Genomic DNA, 23,247 nt, shown 5'->3' with positions numbered 1-23,247 from the left:
AAGTGATTTCCTCAATGGCAAAATCATGGTACACAGAACATACATGAATTTTAACAGAATTGTTTAAACAGTGTAAGTATTGAACTTGATGGAACTAAGACCATTTTGAATTCCTCTGAGGAAAACATATCTGAGCTAATATGTTAATTGGGTTTACAGAATATAAATATAATGGCATGCATTTGCAAAAGGGAATACACTGAGTAAGCCACCAAAATTTCACATTTCTTGTTTTAAAAAAGGCAATTGTGACTTAAATATTCCTTGGTGTATGTAGGTTCCTGAGTGGCCTATTTGTGCATTCAAATATGGGTCTGTTCGGCTCAGTGGGTGAACGTACATTTTCACAGGGGCACTCATTGCACCGTTCTTTTAAAATGTGGGCCAATACAGACACTTAGGGACAAATCCTTCTCTCTAATATGTTGGTGCAACCTATTCAAAGGCCAGAATTTGGCCCTTGGAACATAGACTTGATTGCATTGGTCAGTTTCAGTTAGCATTCATGTTCATGTTACCATTAAAAAGAGTCCTTTAAATTACAGTTTAACTAAGGGCATGAAGGTGTGAGGCCAGTGTATCCATCAGTATTCAGAACCACAATTAAATCTCCCATATAGGAGAAGCACCGGAGTCCCAGTTGCCACTTATAGCCCATGAGTAGCAGCATCAGATGAACAGCCATGAAGCAAGCTGTCAGGGCATGAGGCATGGGTAGAAAGCAGATCGTATAAATCATTCGTCTTTTACTACTATTATTTGTATTGTGGTAGTGCCCAGCAGCTCCAGTCAGGGACCAGAACCCTATTGTGCTAGGCGCTGTACAAACACAGAATCAAAAGGACAGTCCCTGCCCCCAAACGCTCCCAATCTAAATAATCTAACAAACTTGTTGATTGTCACAGGAGTCTGTGGCATAGCGTGCGCACCTTTTCATTGCCTTCAGGGGGGCTTTTTGTTTACTAGCACGTTGACTGGCTTTAACTCTTTCATTTTAATTGTGCTAAAAATATATTGTGACAATGATCTCAGTATTTACTGACTTAAGTGTAGTTCACCTCCCTTTCTTGATATTACACTATCCTGGCCAGTATGTATTTAAAGTGGCCTGTCAGAAAAAGTAACTTTAATATATTATGAGCTTTCTTTTTAAAAAGAAATTAGCTTGTGAGGTTTTCTATTGTATTACTTCATTTCATCTTTTTTCTTTAGGTAACCTCTTCAGATTTTCTCTCCCCCCTTTCCCACTCCCCCCAATTAGCATTAGGAAGAGATTTTGCTATTAACATGTTTCCAGAAGCTGTGTTAAAATATCAGGGAGAAATGTTTTAGTAATTTTTCTTTCACACAAAAGAGAGTAAAATACAGCATTATGATTGGAGAAGGCAGGGCACTTTCGGGCAAAAGAAAAAGAAACTAGAAGAGAGAGGCTTAATGATTCCTAATTAATTCAAAGTTAATTATATAGCTGATAATCTTGTGCTTAAAATCTTCATATAGAAAATGTTTATGGCAGCAAAATGACAGTAATTTAACTGCATTAAATTTCACATCATTTTGAAAAAGAATGTTACATTAAACAAGCTGAAGTGAATAGCAAGGTCTAGCTCTTGTTTAGCAAGAGAAGTGGCAAATCATCTAAATCTCTGACCTGGACTTTCAAAGAATAGCTATGTACAGAGGAGATTCATAGGTTCCAAGGCCAGAAGGAATCATTGTTATCATCTAGTCTGACCTGTATAACACAGGCCCTAGGACTTCCCCAAAATAATTATAGAACGTATCTTTTAGAAAAAACTATCCAATCTTGATTTTAAAATTGTCAGTAATGGAGAATCTACCATGACCTTTGATAAATTGTTCCAGTGGTTAATTACTCTCACTGTTAAACATTTACACCTTATTTCCCATCTGAATTTGTGTGGTTTCAATTTCAGGTAGTGGATCATGTTATTCTTTTCTGTATTAGACTGAAGGGCCCATTATTAAATATTTGTTCCCCATGTTGATACTTATAGACTGTAATTAAGTCACCCCTTAACCTTCTCTTTGTTAAAATAAATAGATTGAGCTCTTTGAATCCATCATTATAAGGCATGTTTTCTAATCCTTTAATCATTCGCATGGCTCTTCTCTGAACTCTCTCCAATTTATCAATATCCTTTTTGGGTTGTGGACAACAGAACTGGACACAGTATTCTAGCTGCAGTCATACAAGGGCCACAAATAGAGGTAAAATAATCTCTCTGTTCACACTAGAGATTCCCCTTTTTATACATCCCAGTATCGCATTAGCTCTTTTGGCCACAGTGTCACAGTCGAAGCTCATGTTCAGCTGATTATCCACCATGACGCCAAATCTTTTTCAGAGTCATGGATTCCCAGGATAGAGCCCCCATCCTGTAAGTATGGCCTACGTTCTTTGTTCCCAGATGGATATATTTGCATTTAGCAGTATTAAAATGTATATTGTTTGCTTGCATGCAGTTTACTAAGTCACCTGTCCTTTTCATAATTTACCACTCCTAATTTTTGCATTATCTGCAAACTTTATCAGTGATAATTTTATGTTTTGTTCCAGGTCATTAATAAAAATTTTAAATAACATAAGACCAAGAATAGATCCCTGTGGGATCCCACTGGAAACATACCCACTCGATGAAGATTTCTCATTACAATTACATTTTGAGGCCTATCAATTAGCCAATTTTTAACCCATTTAATGTGTGCCATTAGTTCTTGTTTTTTAATCAAAATGTCATGCAGTATCAAGTCAAACGCCTTACAGAAGTCTAAGTAGATTATGTCAACGCTATTACTTTTATCAACCAAAGTTGTAATCTCATTAAAAAAAAAAGATATCAAGTTAGTTTGACATGATCTATTTTCCATAAACCCATGATGACTGGCATTAATTACATTTCCCTCCTTTAATTCTTTATTAATCGAGTCCCGTATCAGCTGCTCCATTATCTTGCCCGGGATCGATGTTCGGCTGACAGTCCTATAGTTACCCAGGTCATCCTGTTTACCCTTTTTTAAAAATTGGCACAACATTGGCTGTCTTCCAGTCTTCTGGAACTTCCCCAATACTCCAAGATTTATTGAAAATCAACATTTATATTCCAGCAAGCTCCTTAGGCAGCTCTTTTAAAGCTCTCAGATGCAAGTTATCTGAACCTCTGATTTATAAATATCTAACTTAAATAGCTTCTGTTCAACATCCTCCGTATGGTGAGACTATATCGTCTGTTTTTCCCCCAAATGCAGAACACAAATATTCATTGAACACTTCTGCCCTTTCTGTATTATTATTGATAATTTGACCATTTCCATCTAGTAATGGACCAATACATTGTAAGGATTCATTTTGTTCCTAATATATTTTTAAAACTGCTGCTTATTTTCCTCAACTCTGGTGTCCATAGAGTTCTCCTTGTGTCATTTTGTTTCTCTTATCAATTTTCTACAATTCCTAACTTCTGATTTATATTCATTACTATTAATTTACTCTTTCTTCCACTTGTATATTATTTTTAAAATCGTTTATAGCTGCCTTCACTTCCCCTCTAAACCAGGTCATTTTTAAATCAGTATGGCCTTCTTTCCTGATTGTGGCTTTTTGTGCATCTAGTAAGGTGTTCTTAAATGATTCCCAATTATCATTCGCATTTTTCTGAGTAAATTCTTCCTCCCAGCTGATTTGGCTCATAATTGTTTTCAGCTTTTTGAATTGGCCATATTAAAGCACTAAGTATGTATATTTCTGGTCTGGACTTTATTCTGCTTGTATATTATAAATGTGATCAAGTTATGATCACCTGTGCTTAATCTATGATTAATTTTTAGTTTGGTGATCAGTTCCTCTTTACCTGTTCAGACAAGGTCTAATAAAGAATTTTCCCATGTTGGCTGAAACACTTTTTGAGTTAAGAAATTGTCATCTATAATGTTTAGAAAGTCCAAGAATGTTTTAGCATTGGCAGCACAAGACCTCCAGCATATGCCATTCAAATTGAAATCCACCATGATCACACAGTTTTTTTTCCTACACATTATATATAGACACATAAGGAAGCATTCATTCTCTTTTCTAGTGTGATTTGGTGGTCTGCACCAACTAATACTCCATCTTGTACTTTATCTGTTAGGATATTTAGCCATACATTTTCAATATCATTTTCTTCTAAGTTATCAATGACATGGACATTGATTATGCTATTTTTGACAGAGTTCCACTCCCCTTCCCCTTCCGCCCACTTGATCCTTCCTAAAGAGGTTATAACCAAGGCCCTAGCAAATTCACGCCCACAAAAAATGCATCACGGACCATCAAATCTGGTCTTCCCCCACCAAATCTGGTCTTTTGAGTGCCTTTACCCTATACTACACAGATTTCACAGGGGAGACCAGCATTTGTCAAATTGGGGGTCCTGACCCAAAAGGAAGTTGCAGGGGTGGGAGGTCACAAGGTTATTTTAGTGGGGTTGTGGTATTTCCACCCTTATTTCTGCACTGCTGCAGGCAGCGGCGCTGCCTTCAGAGCTGGGAGGCCAGAGAGCAGTGGCTGTTGGCCAGGCACCCAGCTCTGAAGCCAGCGCCTCATCAACAGCATCGCAGAAGTAAGGGTGGCAATGCCATACTACGCCATCCTTACTTCTGTGCTGCTGCTGACGGCGGCTCTGTCTTCAGAGCTGGGCTTCCGGCCAGCAGCCACCACTCTCCAGCTGCCTAGCTCTGAAGGCAGTGCCATTGCCTGCAGCGGTGCAGAGGTAAGGGTAGCAGTACCGCAACTCAAACTACAATAACCTTGTGATCCTGCCCTGTCCCCCGAACTCCTTTTTGCGTCAGGACCCCTACAATTACAATACTGTGAAATTGCAGATTTAAATAGCTGAAATCATGAAATTTATGATTTTTAAATTCCTATGATCGTGAAATTGACCAAAGTGGACTGAGAATTTGATAGGGCCCTAGTTATAACCATTGATTTTAGCATTCCAGTCATGTGACTCATCCCACCAGCTTCAGTAATACCAATGAGATCGAATTTGTGCTCATAAATGATCATAACAATTCCTCTTGTTTGTTACCCAGGTTCCTGTCACTGGTGTATAGACAATTCAATAACTTCGTCTCCTCAGGTCCATTTGGTTTCTTGATTAACTTTGTTCTCAACACTCGAGTTTGTGCTGGGTGCTCATATCTTCCCTTTTCTTACCTTCCCTTTTTGACATGAGATTAACGCCATCCTGACTAGTCTAGCCAGCCTGTCCCTGAGGAGATTGGTTTCCCTTCTACTGAGATGGAGGCCATATCCCTCTTCCCACAGAAGGTGGGTCACTGTTTCATAAAACCCAAACCCTTCACCCTCCACCAGTTACCTAATCAGTGGTTCACTTCCTGATGTTTCAGGATGAAGAAAAGCAATGAGGTCCATTGACTTGGCTAGTATTTTTTTTCATCTGAGTGCAATATAATATATGTAAGAGTTACATGGCAGTCTATAGTCTGTCAGACCTTTGCACAAAATTTCCATTGTTGTCAGTGAGACATCTGATCTAGGCACAAGAATCAATTATGAAATTATTCTGTTTTGAATATATTCATTTGAATAGATTGTACCACTTGGGAATCCATTTGACATAGTGTATTAATTATTTTCTCCTCATAGAAATGTATTTTGAAATACCTTAATATTCCATTGTTTCTTAGCACCAATTATACCCCTTGTTTTTGAGCCTAGTCCAATATTCCACATAGCCAATTTGTCTATATTCCTTAACATTAAATACACCTAATTCACATCAACCCTTAATCTTTTCTTTTGAGGGGATCACCAAAAATATATCTCACAAGCTAGATGCAATATCAATTCAGGAATCCAAGACTAGGGTCCTGTTACTATACATTGTCTTATCTATTGTGGGACTCTGGTTTTGAAATGAATTTGGGATTAGCAGGAGCCAAATTTCAGTTTGAATTAAACAGCCATGTTTTGAAGTTTAGTTCTACAACTAAGGCAGAGAAGTTATATCAGGCTTTCTCAAAAGATTTACAATAATTTTTGGTTTAACCTATATAAGAAATACCATTAGACTAGCCGTTTTTATGGTATAGTATTTTACTGTCCCATCCTTTTTCTGATCCCGACCATCACACACACGACATGGAAAAGTGAACAAAAACAAACAAACCAAATGAATTTTTTAAAACATCAGAGAAAGGTTGGGTTGTGTAGGTTTTCTGTTTTGGGGGGGAATGGTTCATCTCTTGTTTTATATGCTGTGATCTGGCCATTATTGGGTTCTGGTGATACACAGACTTCTGCCCTGCATGAAATCAGTGGGACTAATCACAGTTTGTAAAATTAAGCATGTGTAGAAATCTTTGCAGGATCAGGGCTTTATTTGGGATCCCGTGTCTATGGTTAATTAAACAGAATGAATCTATATTTAAGAATAAGTGATATGTTTTGGCTGTTACACCATTTTCAGAAGATTTCTTATGGATGAATGTTAAAGAATATGCTCATGATATTCTGGGAAACAAGCTGGCTACTGGGTTGGTAGAGACTAGAGAAATGGAGGGAAGACCAAAAATTAGACACAGAAAGAATATAAAAAAAGCAAATCTTATTTATTTGCATTAACAACCACTTCAACCAGCACAGAATGTTTTTCTCTCCTTAGGCTGCACAATGAAGGTTGGTTATTAGATGTATTTAAACGCACTCACAGTGATGAAGGCACATTCTTCATTCCATTAGACCTAGAAATCTCTAATCAGGAATTGAGCTACATCATGAAAAAGGCTGAACAATGGAGAGGCATCAATGGTGAAAGACGAAAGGTGAGTAGCAGTGAGAATCTTTGTGAAAAGAGCTTGTAATGTGTTGGCCCAAAATAATGCTTTGTTTGCATGAGTGCAACCAGTAGGAAGATAGAGTCACATAAAATGATTCTTAGAGAGCTTCAGGCAGAACAAACTTTACCAGTTCTATGAATTTTAAACGAATTTTAAAACGACAAATGCCAATGAGCATCTTTCCAAAATCTGAATTCACCACATTCGGAGAGACAATATTAGAAAGGCCATTTGCACTCATGCCATCTGCAGACTCCCAGTAATGTTACAGAGCCCTGCACTTTTGTAGCTTATAAGAAAAGCTGTTTCCCAGTTCAGCAACTTGATGAGCTAAATGTGAGAGACACTCCTAGAGCACTACTGCAACTAGGGTCACAGGGAGACTAGTGGAAGTGACCTTGCATCTCAGTGAGTCACTGCCAGTGACAGCCAAACTTCTGTTTCCTCCCTGTCCTTCCCGGGATTCCACAGAAGCCCATGTCAGGAGCTACATGAAGGGAGGGGGACAGGGATTAGGTAGGCTGAGCTTGAAGCTACCCTACTTTGGGTGACGAAACTGGAGGATTCATATTGCCTTTCTGCTCCTAACCCCCCAACCTGTTATGTCTTATCTTATACTTAGATTTTAAGTTATTTGGGTCAGGAACGATTTTTTTGTTCTGTGTTGTACAGCGCCTAGCACAATGGGGGGTCCTGGTACATGACTGGGGCTCCTAGGTACTACCGCAATGCAAATAAATAACAACAATAACATCTGTGTACCACTATGTATCCATGTCTTTCTCCCTCACTCCCAAGCATTAAGTTGTAATAATTGACTTTCTAAGTTATTATTTACAGTACAGTTAATGAGCGATTATTAAAGTGCAGATTAACCAGGGACAAATTTACAAATTCATGAACCCCTCTATGCCCATGGTTGGAAACGATCGACAACTCTTTATGCAGTATCTTTTTTATTGCAGCAGATATAACTAGTCAGTTACAGATATGAAAAATATTAGTCAGTTACATCTGTATACTCAGAAATGGGTGTGGAGTCTCCTTTGATTTTTATTATTTTTAATATACTGAAACTGATGATTTTAAACTGAGGTCTGCAAGTGTTGCAAGTCTCTATAGCTGCAGTTGAGAGATCAGCAGTTTATATCAATATATAGCTTTAGTTGTCACTGCTATAAACATGTGGCACAGCTGTAATTATTTTCCAGTTTCTTTCTTGATGACAGTTTGGACCCTGAAAGGGGAAATAAAAAGGTGAATGTGCTGATTGAATGAACAAAACAGATACTCAGTAAGCTTAGCTTTTCCTGAAGTGCAGAGTACTTAATCTCATTTGTGGGGAGGGGAGAAGGAGGAGAGTTTAAAGTATAAAACTCCAAACCACAGAAATCTGACTAAGACATTCCTATATTTTATACTGATAACATTAGTTTCTTGTTAGTGTGAAAAAGCAAGTTTAATTTTTAAAATAACTTACACTGAGTCAAAGCAAAATAAACTGTTCTTTGTTTTCAGTTCTGTCTGGTACATAAAAAAAAATGAGGCCAAACAAACTCATCTCATAAGCCCAGGCAACAACTGCCATAAGGAAAAATATGGTAGAGTAGGCAACTGCAAACAGCCTTTTTCTTTTTAAGGACTTACTGCTCTATAATGATATTATTCAGCTTACTGTTGTTTGCAATAGCATGGAAAGGGCTCGGAGAGAAAAGGAAGGGAAATAGAGGAGAGAATAGAAAAAGATAAATAGAAAAAAAGGGGAAAAAATACTTGTACAGTTACAAGTGGTCTGATATTGGGTAGAAGAAATCTTGAAATATAAGTGGCAGGTGTTAAATGTAATACTTTTTACATGATAAAACTACTGAAAGAAATCAGACACTTAGAAATATTTTTTAAATATATCATAGAAGTTTTGCTCATGGTGTAGAATTGTGCATGTTCACCATGGCAGTCTTGCAGTATACAGCCCTGATCCTTTAATGTTTCAGAGCCCTGCACTTTTTAAAAATGAATGTAGTTTATAAGAAAAGTTGTTTCCCAGTTCAGCAAGTAAGTCCTTTGTGGTAGCAGCTGGATTGGTTTTAAGATAGGAGTTTCTTTATCCAAGCAGATGTAGCACTCATCAGCAGTTAATTTGAGGGATAGTCTCGTATGCAAATCATGTCACAATGCTAAAATGCAACCACGTAATGAGCGGAAAATGTTATGCCATAAATCATATTACCACAATCCTCAAAATTTCCACTTTGGCATCCATTGGCGAGTGCCCTTGCACCTGGGTGGAGTCCCAGTGGTTCCCCTCCCACCATGCATAGTCCCAGAGTCCCTGCTGCTTGTACAGCGCCAATGTCCACTTTCCTGAGCCTCTTAAAATGCCCTTATTTTGCATGGGATCTGCTAGTGTAGATCCATGTGTCTTGCAGAGTCCCATTGAATTCAGTGACACTTATAAGAAATCAGCCAGTTGCTATGGACAGATAGGGATAGTGAGGAAATAGGTGGGATGGTGGGTGGGTGGGGGAAGTGATGGGCCTGTGGGCATAGTGCCTAATTCTGCACCCACAAAGTGAACAGGAGCTCTAGCATTGATTTCAGAGGGCTCAGGGTCAAACTCATCATGAGTAAAATTTGAGAGCAGAATACTACCACTTCTTTCCTGAACCCAAACTCCTAAGCTACATATGCAACATATTAATACTATTGAGTAAGTGATACCCTTTAGAGACCTGTGTTTTCTTTTGTTTGTTAATTATGTTAGTTTGATTGTTATTTGTAATGGTGTAAAGATTTTGTTAAATGGCTAGATCTTGGGCAAATCTAGTGTTTATAATGTTGGTGTTGTCTGATAGGAAACCTCTAGAAATACACAGTTAATTCCCTGAAGTCAGGCTGACATGATCATGCAGACCTGCCTGAGTGCATTTCACTGCAGGATCAGGGCCTATGTTTGCAATTTTTCATGTGATCCTTGGCTTTGCAGATCTTGAAGTGCCTTTGCTGCTGTTAATTTGCATAAGATATTTATCTTGTCCCATTCCTTTCATTCTATTTAATTGTTCAAAGTAATCAGTATGGAAGACACACTACCAGGCCTTATAGCGTACAATATTAATGTGTTCATTTTTAAATGAGATACCAAGTTGACTGTGAGCAGTTTTGCAAATGATAGTGCAAGAATGCCAAATCGTATATCTATATCTTTATAAATATATAGCTATATTAAATAGAAGTGGTTCAAGTAAATATTCAGTCAAACCTTTTAAAGAAAATTAGGTCTAGGCCTTTGCAGTATTTCCTGACTTTTAACCATGTGCTTCTCATTTTTATCCTCTGGATTAAAAATTGCCCCATAAATGGATATTTTATAATATGCTTAATTTCCTTTTATTAAATTGATAAATGCAGCAGGAGAGGACACATTTACAGTATGATGAGAATTTAAGGTTATTGCATTTTATAATTTTTATATTGTTCAGACAAGCGATTTGTCATTTCTGGAAAGACAGTCATGCCATCATTTCAAAGTATTTTTAACCATTCTTTTGATAGGAAAAAGGTCACTTTCTGTAGTCAGAGAAGACATCACTCTATTAAAGTAATTTGCCTACATGCAAATTTTGTCATTTTTACCTCATTAACTATTTATCATAGAGTAAAAAATATATATATTCATGAAGGGGCAGCTAGCAGCCTGATGGAGCTGGAACTAATATTTTGCAACTCTAATGATTTTTTGCATCCTTAATTAGATAGCATAAGGTTGATATGATTAGGTCAGGATGTAGTGTTTTTCATTAAAATACATTTTAGAAGCTGTATTCATAATCTGCCCTTGCAATTAAAAATGAGCCCATGAGTTTAATATTATCAACCCAATTATTATCCCATAGAAAAGTATACCTTTAATAAATTTGTGCCGTAGGACCTTCATTAACAACAAAAAGAAATAATATTTCCAGGTATACAGATTACATGGTCACAATCACATTTATGTAACAGTTTGGAACGTAGTGGGGGTGGGGAAAGCCTTCAAGACTCAGGTAGTTGATTTCAGAAATTTACTTTATTATTTTTGGTGAGCTAATTCAAATTGCATTTAATGAGGCAAGCTGTAGAAAAGTAAAAATACCGCCTTAAAGAGACAGACAAAAGCATGTGTGGTGGTGGTAGAGTAAGAACTGCATTAATAAGAGCCTTAGGCCCTGATCCTGCAATCTGATCTATGCAGGCAGACCCCTTATATCTGCATGGAGGCTCATTTATGTTAATTGAGCTTGGCATGGTTGCAGGGGTGTTCTGGGCATATAAAATTGCAGGATCAGAGCCATAGTTAAGGTTGAATACAGAAAAATATAACATTGATTCAGTGCTAATAAAATCAATTAAATAGGGGGTCAGAATTATGGATTTAGCCTAGGTTTTTTCTTTTGGTGGATGAGTCAGATTAAGTACTGAAGATCAGGTAAAACTCCATCATCAGATTCCCAGGATAAGTTAGATAACAATTCAGAGCTGTATGTCAGCTGGTATTTTCTCCTTCTAAGTCAGGATAGAGACAATCAGGGTTTAGGAAAGCATTTAAGCATGCACTTAAGTTCATCCCTATTTAGGAGAGCATTTAAACATATAATTTACTTTAAGCATGTGCTGAACAGTGATGATTTTCTGAATTGGAGTTATAGTGGCCAGATCCCTAATAGGCCTGGCAATGTAGACTAGTGACTAGAGCACTGGACTGGGACTCAGGAGACTGGGACTCAGGAGACTATTCCCAGCTTAGCCACTGGCCCGTTGAATGACCTTTGGCAAGTCATTTCACCTCCCTGTGCTTCAATTTCCCTATCTATACAATTGGGATAATGGTACTGGCCTCCTTTGTAAAGCACTTTGAGATCTACTGATGAAAAACATTACAAAGAGGGAGGTATTACTATTATTTAGTCATGCAGGGCCCAATTGTACCAGCTTGAGTCATGTTGAAACTGAAACCAGTGGAACTATTTGTGGAGCATGAGTAAAGGGGTTAGAATCTGGCCCTCAGTGATTTTACCATGCTTGGTCCTTATCCATTGACGTTAAGATCTGGACACTATCTAAAGATTAACTTTAATCACAAAAATCCTAAAGGAAACCATTAAGATGAAACAAAGTATGTATGGCCAATGTGAACCCAAAATGTCTGCACACTGTGAGAGTTTCTGGAACAATGCAAGCCCTGTATCCAAAAAGATAATGTGAAGCTCATACTTGAAATAAATCCTGATGCACTGCAACATTTATTTGAATTAGACTAGGGCTAGTTTTCTAATTCTAAAATGATATTACAGTAAACCATAAAAAATTACCCAGCAGTAGGTTTTTGAAAGGAAAATATATTTGTAATTATCCTGAACACACAAAATTACTGGAGGGCCTATTATCAACACAATTTTTGGTAGCACTTTACACTAATTTGCATTTATTACTCTCAGGCCAACTATTAATATGTTAATAAATAGTCATTAATACTTGTTATTTAATTGCTATCTATTTATTCCTGTTCAATAATGCATTAATTACTTGTTAATAGTTAAGGGCAAAATCCTGTCCTTGCAACTGGAGCCTGCTTTGTGGGGAAAAGGAGGAACTTTGGCCTTGTCTTAGCTATAAGAGCCATGCTTCTGGCACAGGGTGGAATGGCTAATGGAGCTAAATTATGTGAAGATGTGAACACTGCAAAGAAGTAGCATGAGTCTCCCACTAGTGCATGTTGCAATATACACATCAGAGCCACTGAAAGGCCATTGAAGTCAGTGGATGTGTGATGATTGGGGACCAGCAGAGTGGACTGTACTTGCTTGGATCTGTGTAATCAATCACTAATGCACCTTCCTGTGCTCTTGTGCTTTCTTCTGTATTAATTTAGAAATCTGTTTTGCAGTGGATGGGAGAAGAAGGGAGAAGCAAGGGGGAAAAGACTATCAAGGGCAGAGAAAGAAACCATCTAATCATTTGTCAAGCACACAGCAGAATCTAGCACTTGCAACATAGTGGGAAACTGAATGAATCTAATATAAAGATTCAATACATTTTCTTGCACCCTTGACATTTAAAACTAAGAAAATGCAAATATTTATTTAACAAAAAAGGAGTATAGTCAGACACAGTGATTTTTCCATTTCCTAAAGATCCAGATTCCAGAATTTGTGCTCTGCTTGTGTAGATATATCATAAGAGAGCTGGAAAAAAGTTGAGACACTATAACTGGTAAATTTGCTCTTTGAAGTTTTGGTGCAACCCTGAACGTGACCATTTGACTATACATGGGTGATGCTGACAGTGGGCATGAAGATTAAGATTGGACAAACTGTTGAACAAAAATGTCAGCTTGAGCGCATAGCTCAAATGGATCTTAATATTCCAAATGGAGTCATTGGGTGAAATCCTAGCCCCATTGATGGAGATTTGTCATTAATTTAAATGGAGCCAGAATTTCACTCAATGGTTCTTCAGAAAGACAGAAGAAATGTAGCCTGGGTAAAAGTGAGGGTGGGTAAAGGGGGAAGTGTAGGCGATTAAGTTGTTAACCTACAAGGTAACTGAGTGTCCTCTGAGAGATGCTGAGCACCCTCAATGCCTAGTAACTTATGTAGGAGTTGAGGGTAGTTGGCACTTTGCAATACCAGGTCCTTTGAGAGGGAAAGAAAACCAGATGATATGGGCAGAGAGATGGAGAGAGAGAGAGCGATGACAGCAAAGGAGAAGGTGATCATGAGAAGACAAACTGAAAAGGTAGTCAAGTAAGAATGGAAAGAGAAATACGAGAGAAAATAATAGAAAGAAATTAGAAGAGGAGGCAGCTTAAGAAAGAAATACAGAAAAATCTCAGTCTGTCACAAACAGTTACTCTTGATATGCATGAAAGAAGGTTCTGCCTCACGAACTGCTGATTTAGACATCACTTGACTTCAGGCAAAGAAACTAAAATATACTGAAAGCAAAAGACAGAGAGAAGGATGTCAGTTTGTTTGTATGGTGCAGAATTTCCTTTCTGCAGAGTATACCAGGACTTGAGTATAACTTTTCTCTGCATTAGGTTTTAAGACATTTGCTAGGAATGGGATTCTCAGACAATACCAAGCGCTGCACAGTGGTTCTATCTATGTCTTTTGTCTAATTTTTAAGTTGGCCTTTTGCCTGTTTCTGATCCAAGCCTCTAATTTCACTGCTCTACAGCCAAAATGCTTCTGAAATAAATGTAGTCAAACTTTACTAATTCTGGGTCACTGAGAATGAAAATGATGCTTAAAATTGTTGATTGGCTCTAGTTTTCAAGATATGCTTTTGGGTCAGTATATACGACCCTTGACTTGGGAATGGAGGAGGATAAGTGAGTTATAAAGGGAAGGGATCTCAATTTAAACCAGAAATGACTAAAATACATTTTTGACTGGATCTATGAATAAATCTATGACTGGGTTTGGATAGTACTTGCTTTTTAGGCAAAACAATGAATGATGCAATCTGAAGCTGGTATTGCGTCATACATGATATGAATTGCATCATGTTATTCCTAGAAGTCATGGATGATACAATCATAACAAAGCTTACATCACTCTGCTGAACAAATTGCTCTATATCAGCTCTAGAAATCATACAGTGCCGTGCTCTCTTATTTGTCAGTGTTTGATTTTGCAAAGGACACATTTCTGTTTAGCCAAAATGAGCAGCGATGCCTCGTACTTGTGTGAACAGTGCAGATAACTTCTGCTATGTTTGTGGTGAAGTGACTTTACATCACAAAAGTGCAATATAACCACTATGGTTAAGAAAGCCTATCACCTTTATTTTGGCTGCAAAATTGGAGATCAGGACAAGAGGTGGGCCCCACACATGTGCTCCAACACTTGTGCAACAAATCTTCGACAGTGGTTGAACAGGAAAAGGAAATCTATGCCTTTTGCAGTGCCAATGATTTGGAGAGAGCCAACAAATCATACCAGCAATTGTTACTTATGTATGGTGCCTCCAGTTGGGAAAGGTGTGTCAAAGAAGAAAAAGTGGACTGTGCATTATCCAAACATTCCATCAGCTATACGCCCAGTACCCCACGGAGAAGGACTGCCGGTTCCTGATGCACCGGAATCATTCTCACTTGAGTCAGACGAGGAAGAGGAAGAGGATGAAACTTCTGGTCCTGAACCATCAATGTCACAGGACCCACATTTTCTCCCATCCTCCTCCTCTGAACCACACCTCATAACACAAGGTGAACTGAATGACCTTGTCAGGGATTTTGAACTACCCAAGAGTAAGGCAGAGCTTTTGGGCTCCAGACTCCAGCAGTGGAATCTCCTGGCAGGTGATGTTAGGGTTTCCATGTTCCGTGACCGTCAAAAGGATCTTGTCCCATTCTTCTTGATGGAAGGTGATCTTGTAGCCTGCAACAACATCGGTGGTGTGATGGCAGCCCTCAACATGGTTCACGATCCAGATGAGTGGAGACTGTTCATTGATTGATCGAAGACGAGTCTTAAAGCTGTTTTACTGCATAATGGCAATGTTTTGCCATCAATTCCAGTTGGTCATGCAGTCCATATGAAGGAAACCTATGACAACATGAAACAACTTTTGAGGTGCGTAATCTATGACCAACATCAGTGGCAGCTTTGTGGCGATTTGAAGGTTGTTGCTCTCTTGCTTGGTCTGCAGACTGGATACACAAAGTACTGCTGTTTTCTCTGTGAATGGGATAGTTGTGCAAGAGATTTCCACTACATCAAGAAAGATTGGCCACTCCGACGGTAATTGGAGCCTGGGAGGAAAAGTATTCAGCATCCACCACTTGTTGAATCAAGGAAGATTTTGTTACCACCCTTACATATCAAGCTGGGTCTGATGAAGAACTTTGTCAAGGCCATTGACAAAACACAAGCAGCTTTCAAGTACCTCCATGGAAAATTTCCAAGGTTAAGTGAAGCTAAGATAAAGGAAGGTGTCTTTGTTGGTCCTCAGATTCGTGAACTTCTTCGAGATGATGCATTTGACTACGCACTGCATGGCAAGGAAAAGACGGCATGGAAAGCCTTCCAGTTAGTGGCAATAAATTTTCTCGGAAACAACAAGGCAGACAACTACAGGTTGTTGGTGGAAAACCTCCTCAAGGCATACAAAAGCCTTGGTTGCAACATGTCACTAAAGATACATTTTTTGCACTCTCATCTAGATTTTTTTTCCACCAAACTGCGGAGCAGTGAGCGACGAGCACGGTGTGCGATTTCACCAGGACATTGCAACAATGGAGAAATGCTATCAGGGCAAATGGAGCCCATCAATGCTTGCAGACTATTGCTGGACAGTGACAAGAGATGCTCCATTTAATGAATACAAGAGACAAGCCAAGAAACGCCGAGTAGACACTGAATAGGACTAAACTATGTACATAATAGCTTTTTGCCTTTTGTTTCATAATAAATTTTATTTATATAACCCTTTTGCTGATTATTAAAGTGTTACATAAACAGGACAGGTGAAATATTATCATGTAAAGCAACCATAAACACATGAAAAGACCTAGGTTTACAATTTATGATTAAAACTCTACTATCTACACAATATACATAGAAATAAAATGTAAAAATTTAAATATCTTAGAAACAGTAGCCAATCAGTTGTTTTAATTGTCATATTTGAATTCAGCACATGAAAATACATAATAAATAGCACATTTTATCTCTGAAGCAGACGACTTCTCAAAAATTGTAGACCAGTATTTTCAGCTTAAATACTAGCACAGGGTTAGTTTCTTGTTAAACTATCTTCCTAATCTCGATGCGATGACATTCTGAGTCCCTGTGGTTGTGAGAAGTTTGTGGTTGTGAGAAGTTTGTTACTAGTTGTCTACTTTGGAGTAAAGTTGTCCACAATATTTTTTGTGTCGCCCACACACAAAGCCTCATCTTCTGGGCAAAATGGCAATACTAGGAGGACAACATAGAATATAATGCTTTTCACTATTGCTGACCAGTCTACATCACTGATATAAATGCCCTTATATTTCAAACATCTACTCTACCTTAAAATTTATATTTCATCAATGCTGTATTTTGAATGGAGTCTATAGTTAATAGCCTAAGGACCTTAAAAGACTTAAAGCCTGATCAGGAAAGATGCTGAATGCCTTTAAGTCTTAGTGAAAGTTCTGCTCAGGTGGTGCAGAGGGGAGAAAACTGGGGCTGAGAATCTGATGCTATATTTTTGTTTTATCATCTCTTTTGTTAATCTAGTTTGGTGGCCATTCAGAATCCTAGCAACTGCAAGTGAACCCGGTGGCATGTTCCTTTCCCCCAAGCTCTTTCAAGTATCTCAATTAGTGCTGGCCAATATATTTTGGATGAATAGTTTATTCACTGAAAAATGCAGTTTCAGCTTCACTGAAACTATTCACAAATTCAGGTCACATTCAGCAAATAGTTTGAGCTGAAAAGAAAAGAAAAAAAATCTGACCTGAAACTAGCATTTTTTTAATTTATTTTTTTATTTGACCACCAATCCAAAAAATCAATTATTCACTCAGCTCAAGTCTCAATACATTTTCTGTTCAGAGTTACTGGGACCAAGATGAAGCTTTCTGTAAGAGCTACATGGGAGTTTAGTAGGGAACAAAAATGCAAACATTGAACTTAGCCAGAAAAATAAGAAGTAAAAACTAATTCCTCGAGCCACTATCAACAAACCACCAGGTTAATCCAGGACAGTCTGATTGAGAGTGTTGGGTTGGTGCTAGGCAATAAGAAATTGTTATCTTTTTAGAGATGAAATCCTGACCCATTTGACCCCTACTGACTTGAGTGGGGCCAAGATTTCACCATAGAAATATAACAAAGGAGGAGGGAGGAAATAGTGTCATGTCCCAGTGAACTTTTAAGAGCTCTGTTTATTGAAGGACCAGATTCTCAGCTGATGTAAGGCATGAGCTGGTATTGGGATGTGAGAGAGGATTGGGCAAAACAGCATTTAAGGTTCAAAAAAAGAACAAAACCTTTTTTTTGGAATTTAGCCATTCATGACCTCCCAACCTTAAAAAAACAACAACAACAAAACACTACATGAAGGAACAACAGCTTGAATTGTGTGAGATTAAATTTGCCAGATGTCCTGAAACATTTAACTCACTATGGTTTTAGGATATTTAATCCCCAGGGAGTAGGGGGTCAGACGAAGAGAGAGCCAGAGATGTGGGTGGTGGCAAGCATCTGGAATAACCAACTAATCTGACAGTATCCGTGAATACCATTAAAACTCACAACCTTTAGTTAGAAACTGTGTGTGTGTGTGTGTGTGTGAGAGAGAGAGAGAAGGCAACTGCAACCTGGGCAAAATTAAGTCTTCCTTTGCCCATGGAGCAGGTCTACAAGTGGAAATATTTGAACAGACGTGCACACACAAAGAAGCCTCATAATAAAATTATAATAATGAAAGAATGGATATGATCAATCAGCAGACTAATGAAAACAGTATTACAAATTGAGGCCGTAGTTCTAATAACACTGCACAGTCCTATGGTGGTAGTGCATTATTTCCCTTTCTTTAGGAATAAAGACCCGGAATAAAGCAACTGTATAAAAAGGCTATGTTAAGCTACTCGAAGCCAAGGAGCCTTTGATCTGAAACTTGTGTGGTAATACATTAATATACATAAAAAAATAAAATAAAATAAAATAAAATAAAAGAGATTATGAGGAGGAAAGACTCTTGTGAACTGCACATGTCCTCCTTTTTTTGCCACATGATGTCTCATATGATGCTCGATTGTTCCGCACTGTGGAGCCATGCAAAATGAAATGATATGGTGAAACTTCATGGGATTTATTTGGAGAAAGCATTTGTGAACACAATGCTGATTTTATAACACGTTCATTTTATTCACCACAACTTCGTGTTAATAAGAATCATTTGATAGAATTCTACCTAAAAATATTCAGGCCTCTAGTTCAGGATATATAATGTAATATAGTTTCAGAGTAAACACAAAAAAGCATTTAAAACCTGTAATGAACATATTAATTATGTAAAGGCAGCAGTGCAGATGGACCTAATTAATTGTCTGCTGTCATCCTTCTGATTTCTATACCTGGAAGGGAGGTGTTAATTTCTATAATACTTAAGCAGATATGCAAACTGTTTTGTCAGAGTGCTTGGACAGTGATGGAGGGGGTAATACACTTAACTGTAATTTTTGAAGTAATTCACGAGACAATCCATTGACATGTGCTAATGGCACTTGATTGGCCTCAAGATGTTTTCACAACAGAACTCTGCAAGCGCCAGGTCAAGGTTTGCTCCGTCAAATAGTTTTTTCTCCCTGCATCTAGATAATTTGTGACCACAGGCAAACTTTTGCAAATCCAAGGTGGTTTGCAACAATTCTTTGGGGGGTAAATCTGTCATTGGTTGGCTGGTACAGATTGGTGCACTAATGAAGAGCAAGCACACTGTTTTTTTGTGTGTGTGTCATTCCTGAGCAAGCAATCCATTTCATTTCTCCTCAGTGGCAGGGCATGTTATACACCTCATTCCATATAATCTGACTTGTATTATAATTTGATTCATACACATCCTTTCCACAGAGATTAATTAGCAGCAGGTCTGAAGTTTGCAAGTGAAAATATGATAATTAGTTTTCGTAGAATGTTAACATTTCAACACTTCAGCTTCGCTATCTTTGCATTCGATGAAGCTGCAGTAAATGAGTGCTATTTTTCTTTCAAATCAGGCTCTTGTAAGGTATGAAATACAGACATTTTCATCACACTGGATAATTTCCATAGAAAATTTACTAGCTCGTGAAATACTGCAAGAGTAATTCATACAATGCTTCACTTCCCCACTCTGTACTGTGAAGTATAATGTGAGCAATTCTGCAATCCTCCAAGACTAGCCACTCAAGTGAATCCTACTCTTTGGAACAAAAACTAGCTGTCTTCTTATTTTTATGCAATATGAAATTAACCTGGGGAACTCATTGGCACAAGACATCATTGAACTTTGCAGGATTCAAATAAAAATTAGATAGTTATATGAATAATGAGCACAAGTTACAATTATGAATAAAAATATCATAAGAGAGATAAACCTTAAGAGTTAGGGGTTAAGAGGAAACATGTATTATACAAATATTATTGCATAATTGTCCAATATGGATATAGGTTGTGGAAAAATTGATTAATATTTTGTGATTTATTTTTTTCCTTCAAAATCCAAATTGTGTTGAATTTTTTACATCATAATTCGACTTTTGAAAATTTTCAACCAGCTGTAATTATAGGAATTCTTTCACCATCCTTTGAAATATTTGGCATTGGCCATCATCTGAGAGACAAGGTTATAGACTAGATGGACCACCGAGCCATCTGCTATGGCAATTTGAATGCTTCTATTAATGTTTTGGAGCTTAGGCATGAGAAGGCTGAGAGTTTTGTAGATGTCCATTAAGTCATTTGACTGGTCCAGTGTCATATTTTCTCATGCAATCATGTTAAGTGCAAATTACATGTGCAATTGCATGCACATTTTTGTGTGCATGCCCAGGATTTCTGCCTTTTAGAAAATCAGATAACCAGTGAATTGCTGATGGTCACACAGAGGGACAGATATCAAGGTACAAATTATTTTGGGAGTTAGCATTAAAGAATACTTATATGGTATTGCATGACTGAGTAACTAAAGCACAATAGTTGTCCATTGGTTTTCTTGTTCTAGGTTGGATTTAATATATAGGTATATTTTAAATATCTGTTTAGTCTTGTGTGCATAGGCTTGTTAGTTTTTCCTTAAGAGTGAAATTCCTCTACCAACATAAAGGGCCATTCAAAACACCCCATCCCTCAACCTCAATTCAATACAGCAGCATCTCTTTGATTACACCGCACAGGGGAAAGCAGCTGCAGAATGGGGGCACACATGACTCTGCACACCCTGCACAGGCATGGTAGCATGATGGAGGGGAAGAAGCAAGACCAGAGGGGGCCTATCATCCTTACACTAGTGAAAGGTCTGAAGTAGCAGCCATCAAGTAGCTGTATGGATCTGTGTGAGTGGACAGATTTCCTTTCCTCAGCCCTGCAGTCTTCCTCTATACAGAGCCCATTTACCTGAGCTATGTGCAGGGGCCATGAATTTCATCCTAAATAGGTTACTCAGTATAGAGAGACATTTTAGTTTCCCACCTTTTCCACTTTGCAACATTTTTGTCTTAGTGACCACTGAAGGTTCTAAGTAATATCCATTTCCTGGGTACATTTGAAATCCGGCACAAGTGTCTAAAAAGCAGGCCAACTAGACTTTGTTATTGTGTATGTTCATGGTTTCTAATGCATGGCAAAAGGGAAAAGGAAGCTATGCCCTAGGTAGGTAAGAGTGTAAGGGATCCCCGCCAACAGCAAAAAGAGAAGGAGGAAAATTATCTGTTTTATCAGGAACATGATCTGTAGTGTTTTGCATTTGGAGGGGGGATTGTTGCATGTTGATGAATATGGGTATCATAGCAAGAGTGCTGAAATGCCCCTGAGTAAATTGTTCTCCTGATTCTCCTTCAGGGGCCTGCAAGGAGAAAAAGAGATCCTGCCCCTGCAACTGAGTGCCTTTACCACATAAGAACTGCCTATATCGGGGTAGGCAACCTATGGCATGCGTGCCAAAGGCGGCACGCGAGCTGATTTTCAGTGGCACTCACACTGTCCCGGTCCTGGCCATCAGTCCGGGGGGCTCTGCATTTTAATTTAATTTGAAATGAAGCTCTTAAACATTTTAAAAACCTTATTTACTTTACATACAACAATAGTTTAGTTATATATTATAGACTTATAGAAAGAGACCTTCTAAAACGTTCAAATATATTACTGGCACACGAAACCTTAAATTAGGGTGAATAAATGAAGACTCGGCACACCACTTCTGAAAGGGTGCCAACCCCTGGCCTATACTTTATTATAGCCACATGATCAATGCAATGGTCCCTCTCATACAAACTAATGGGTTCAGAATGTTAGTTTTGTATGCAAATGATGCCAAATATCTAATAAGTCATTAGTTTGCAATTAAAAACAAAGAAAAAAACAGTAATAAGGACAGCCTGTATGACAAGATCAAGGAGTTTTCATTGTATTTATTGTTTTTTTCTGTGATAATTAAGGTAGAATTATGCTGTGTCATCACACTGAGCACTCATTAATAGCTTATTGTTATTCCACATATTCATGAAAAGTAGTTTGTCAGAGGGAGAAAAAAGACACAAAAATTAAATAATTGTCGTGTTTTCCTTATTTCTATGTTATACCTTCAATGTCGCAAACAGGAGAATCAAAATTCTGTTGTTTATAATAAATACATTTTGTCTTAACTGTATTCTTCCCCCACTTAAATTTTAAGTATTAAATTTTAAAATGACTCTAATCCCGCATCCTCTGAGCTGTGTGAGTGTGTGTGTGGGGGAAGTCTCTACTGCAGTGGAGGCAAAACAACATCTCTCTTGTTCTGTACTAGAGAATCTAGACAGCATGGTGATTAGGAAGTTAAGAAGCTAATAGGTGACCCCAAAGGAGTGTCCCCGTGTGAGGAATTGCTCTTTGCTGGGGTGTAGGTTTGATATTTCAAAGTCGGAGAAATACTCTGGGGGCTACATTGTTCTTTGATCTGTGTACCCATGCAGGGGCATAAAAGAGGAAATAAGACACCACAGCCCCTGTGTGGGCCACCCAGATCTTGATTCTACTCCCTGCCAAGCAAGTGGAAAGGGGAGGGGCAGGGAGTGGTCAGAACCTCATATCCGTCCCCTCCCCCAGTGCACCAGCCAGTGCCAATGGGGCAGTGTGCAAGGTGTCATAATTTGCTGCTGCTATAAGCTATACACAGCAGCAAATGACTAACCCATGAAGCAAGAAGGGGAGCAGAGAGGTCACAATTCTTTCCTTATGACAACTCATATATAGTGCCAATGGGAACATCTTAGTCTATCCATCTGTGTATGAGGGTATGATTTTCTCAAGTTTTGGGGAAATTATCTTTTGATGTTGGGAGGCTTCAGTGTCTCAAATGGAGGGAACAATTTTCCAGTGGCCCTCCCCAAGTGACCAGTTAACCTGATGGACCTAAGCTGGTGGGGAGATTTGTGTGTAAAGCCAGGCACCGCCCTACAAAACCTTCGAAGAGCTCAAGACAGGGATGACCAAACCACGTCTTGCGAGTTGCATGTGTCTCTTTTACTGTTAAAATGCAGGTCACAGAGCTGCCCACACCCTACCCACCCCCATTCTCTGTCTACTAGACTGGGGGGATGAGGAGCACGGGTCTTCTGCCCTGTGGCGGAGTGATGGGGTTAGGGGCTTCTGCCAGAGA

The 23,247-nt window shown here is 38.4% G+C and overlaps 1 protein-coding gene across 1 annotated transcript in view; it reads left to right on the top strand.

The window, feature by feature from the left end:
* OFCC1 (orofacial cleft 1 candidate 1) overlaps nucleotides 1–23,247 on the top strand; it is a 249,983-nt gene that overhangs the window by 156,813 nt on the left and 69,923 nt on the right. Inside the window, exon 21 of the mRNA XM_034759559.1 lies at nucleotides 6,693–6,852. Within this exon, the coding sequence (XP_034615450.1) occupies nucleotides 6,693–6,852 (160 nt within the window). The remainder of the gene's footprint in view (nucleotides 1–6,692; nucleotides 6,853–23,247) is intronic.

The sequence above is a fragment of the Trachemys scripta genome, chromosome 2, assembly GCF_013100865.1.
Source record: "Trachemys scripta elegans isolate TJP31775 chromosome 2, CAS_Tse_1.0, whole genome shotgun sequence".
Taxonomy (NCBI): domain Eukaryota; kingdom Metazoa; phylum Chordata; order Testudines; family Emydidae; genus Trachemys; species Trachemys scripta.
Note: the sequence above shows the minus strand (reverse complement) of the source record. Positions and strands in the feature narration are given on the sequence as shown.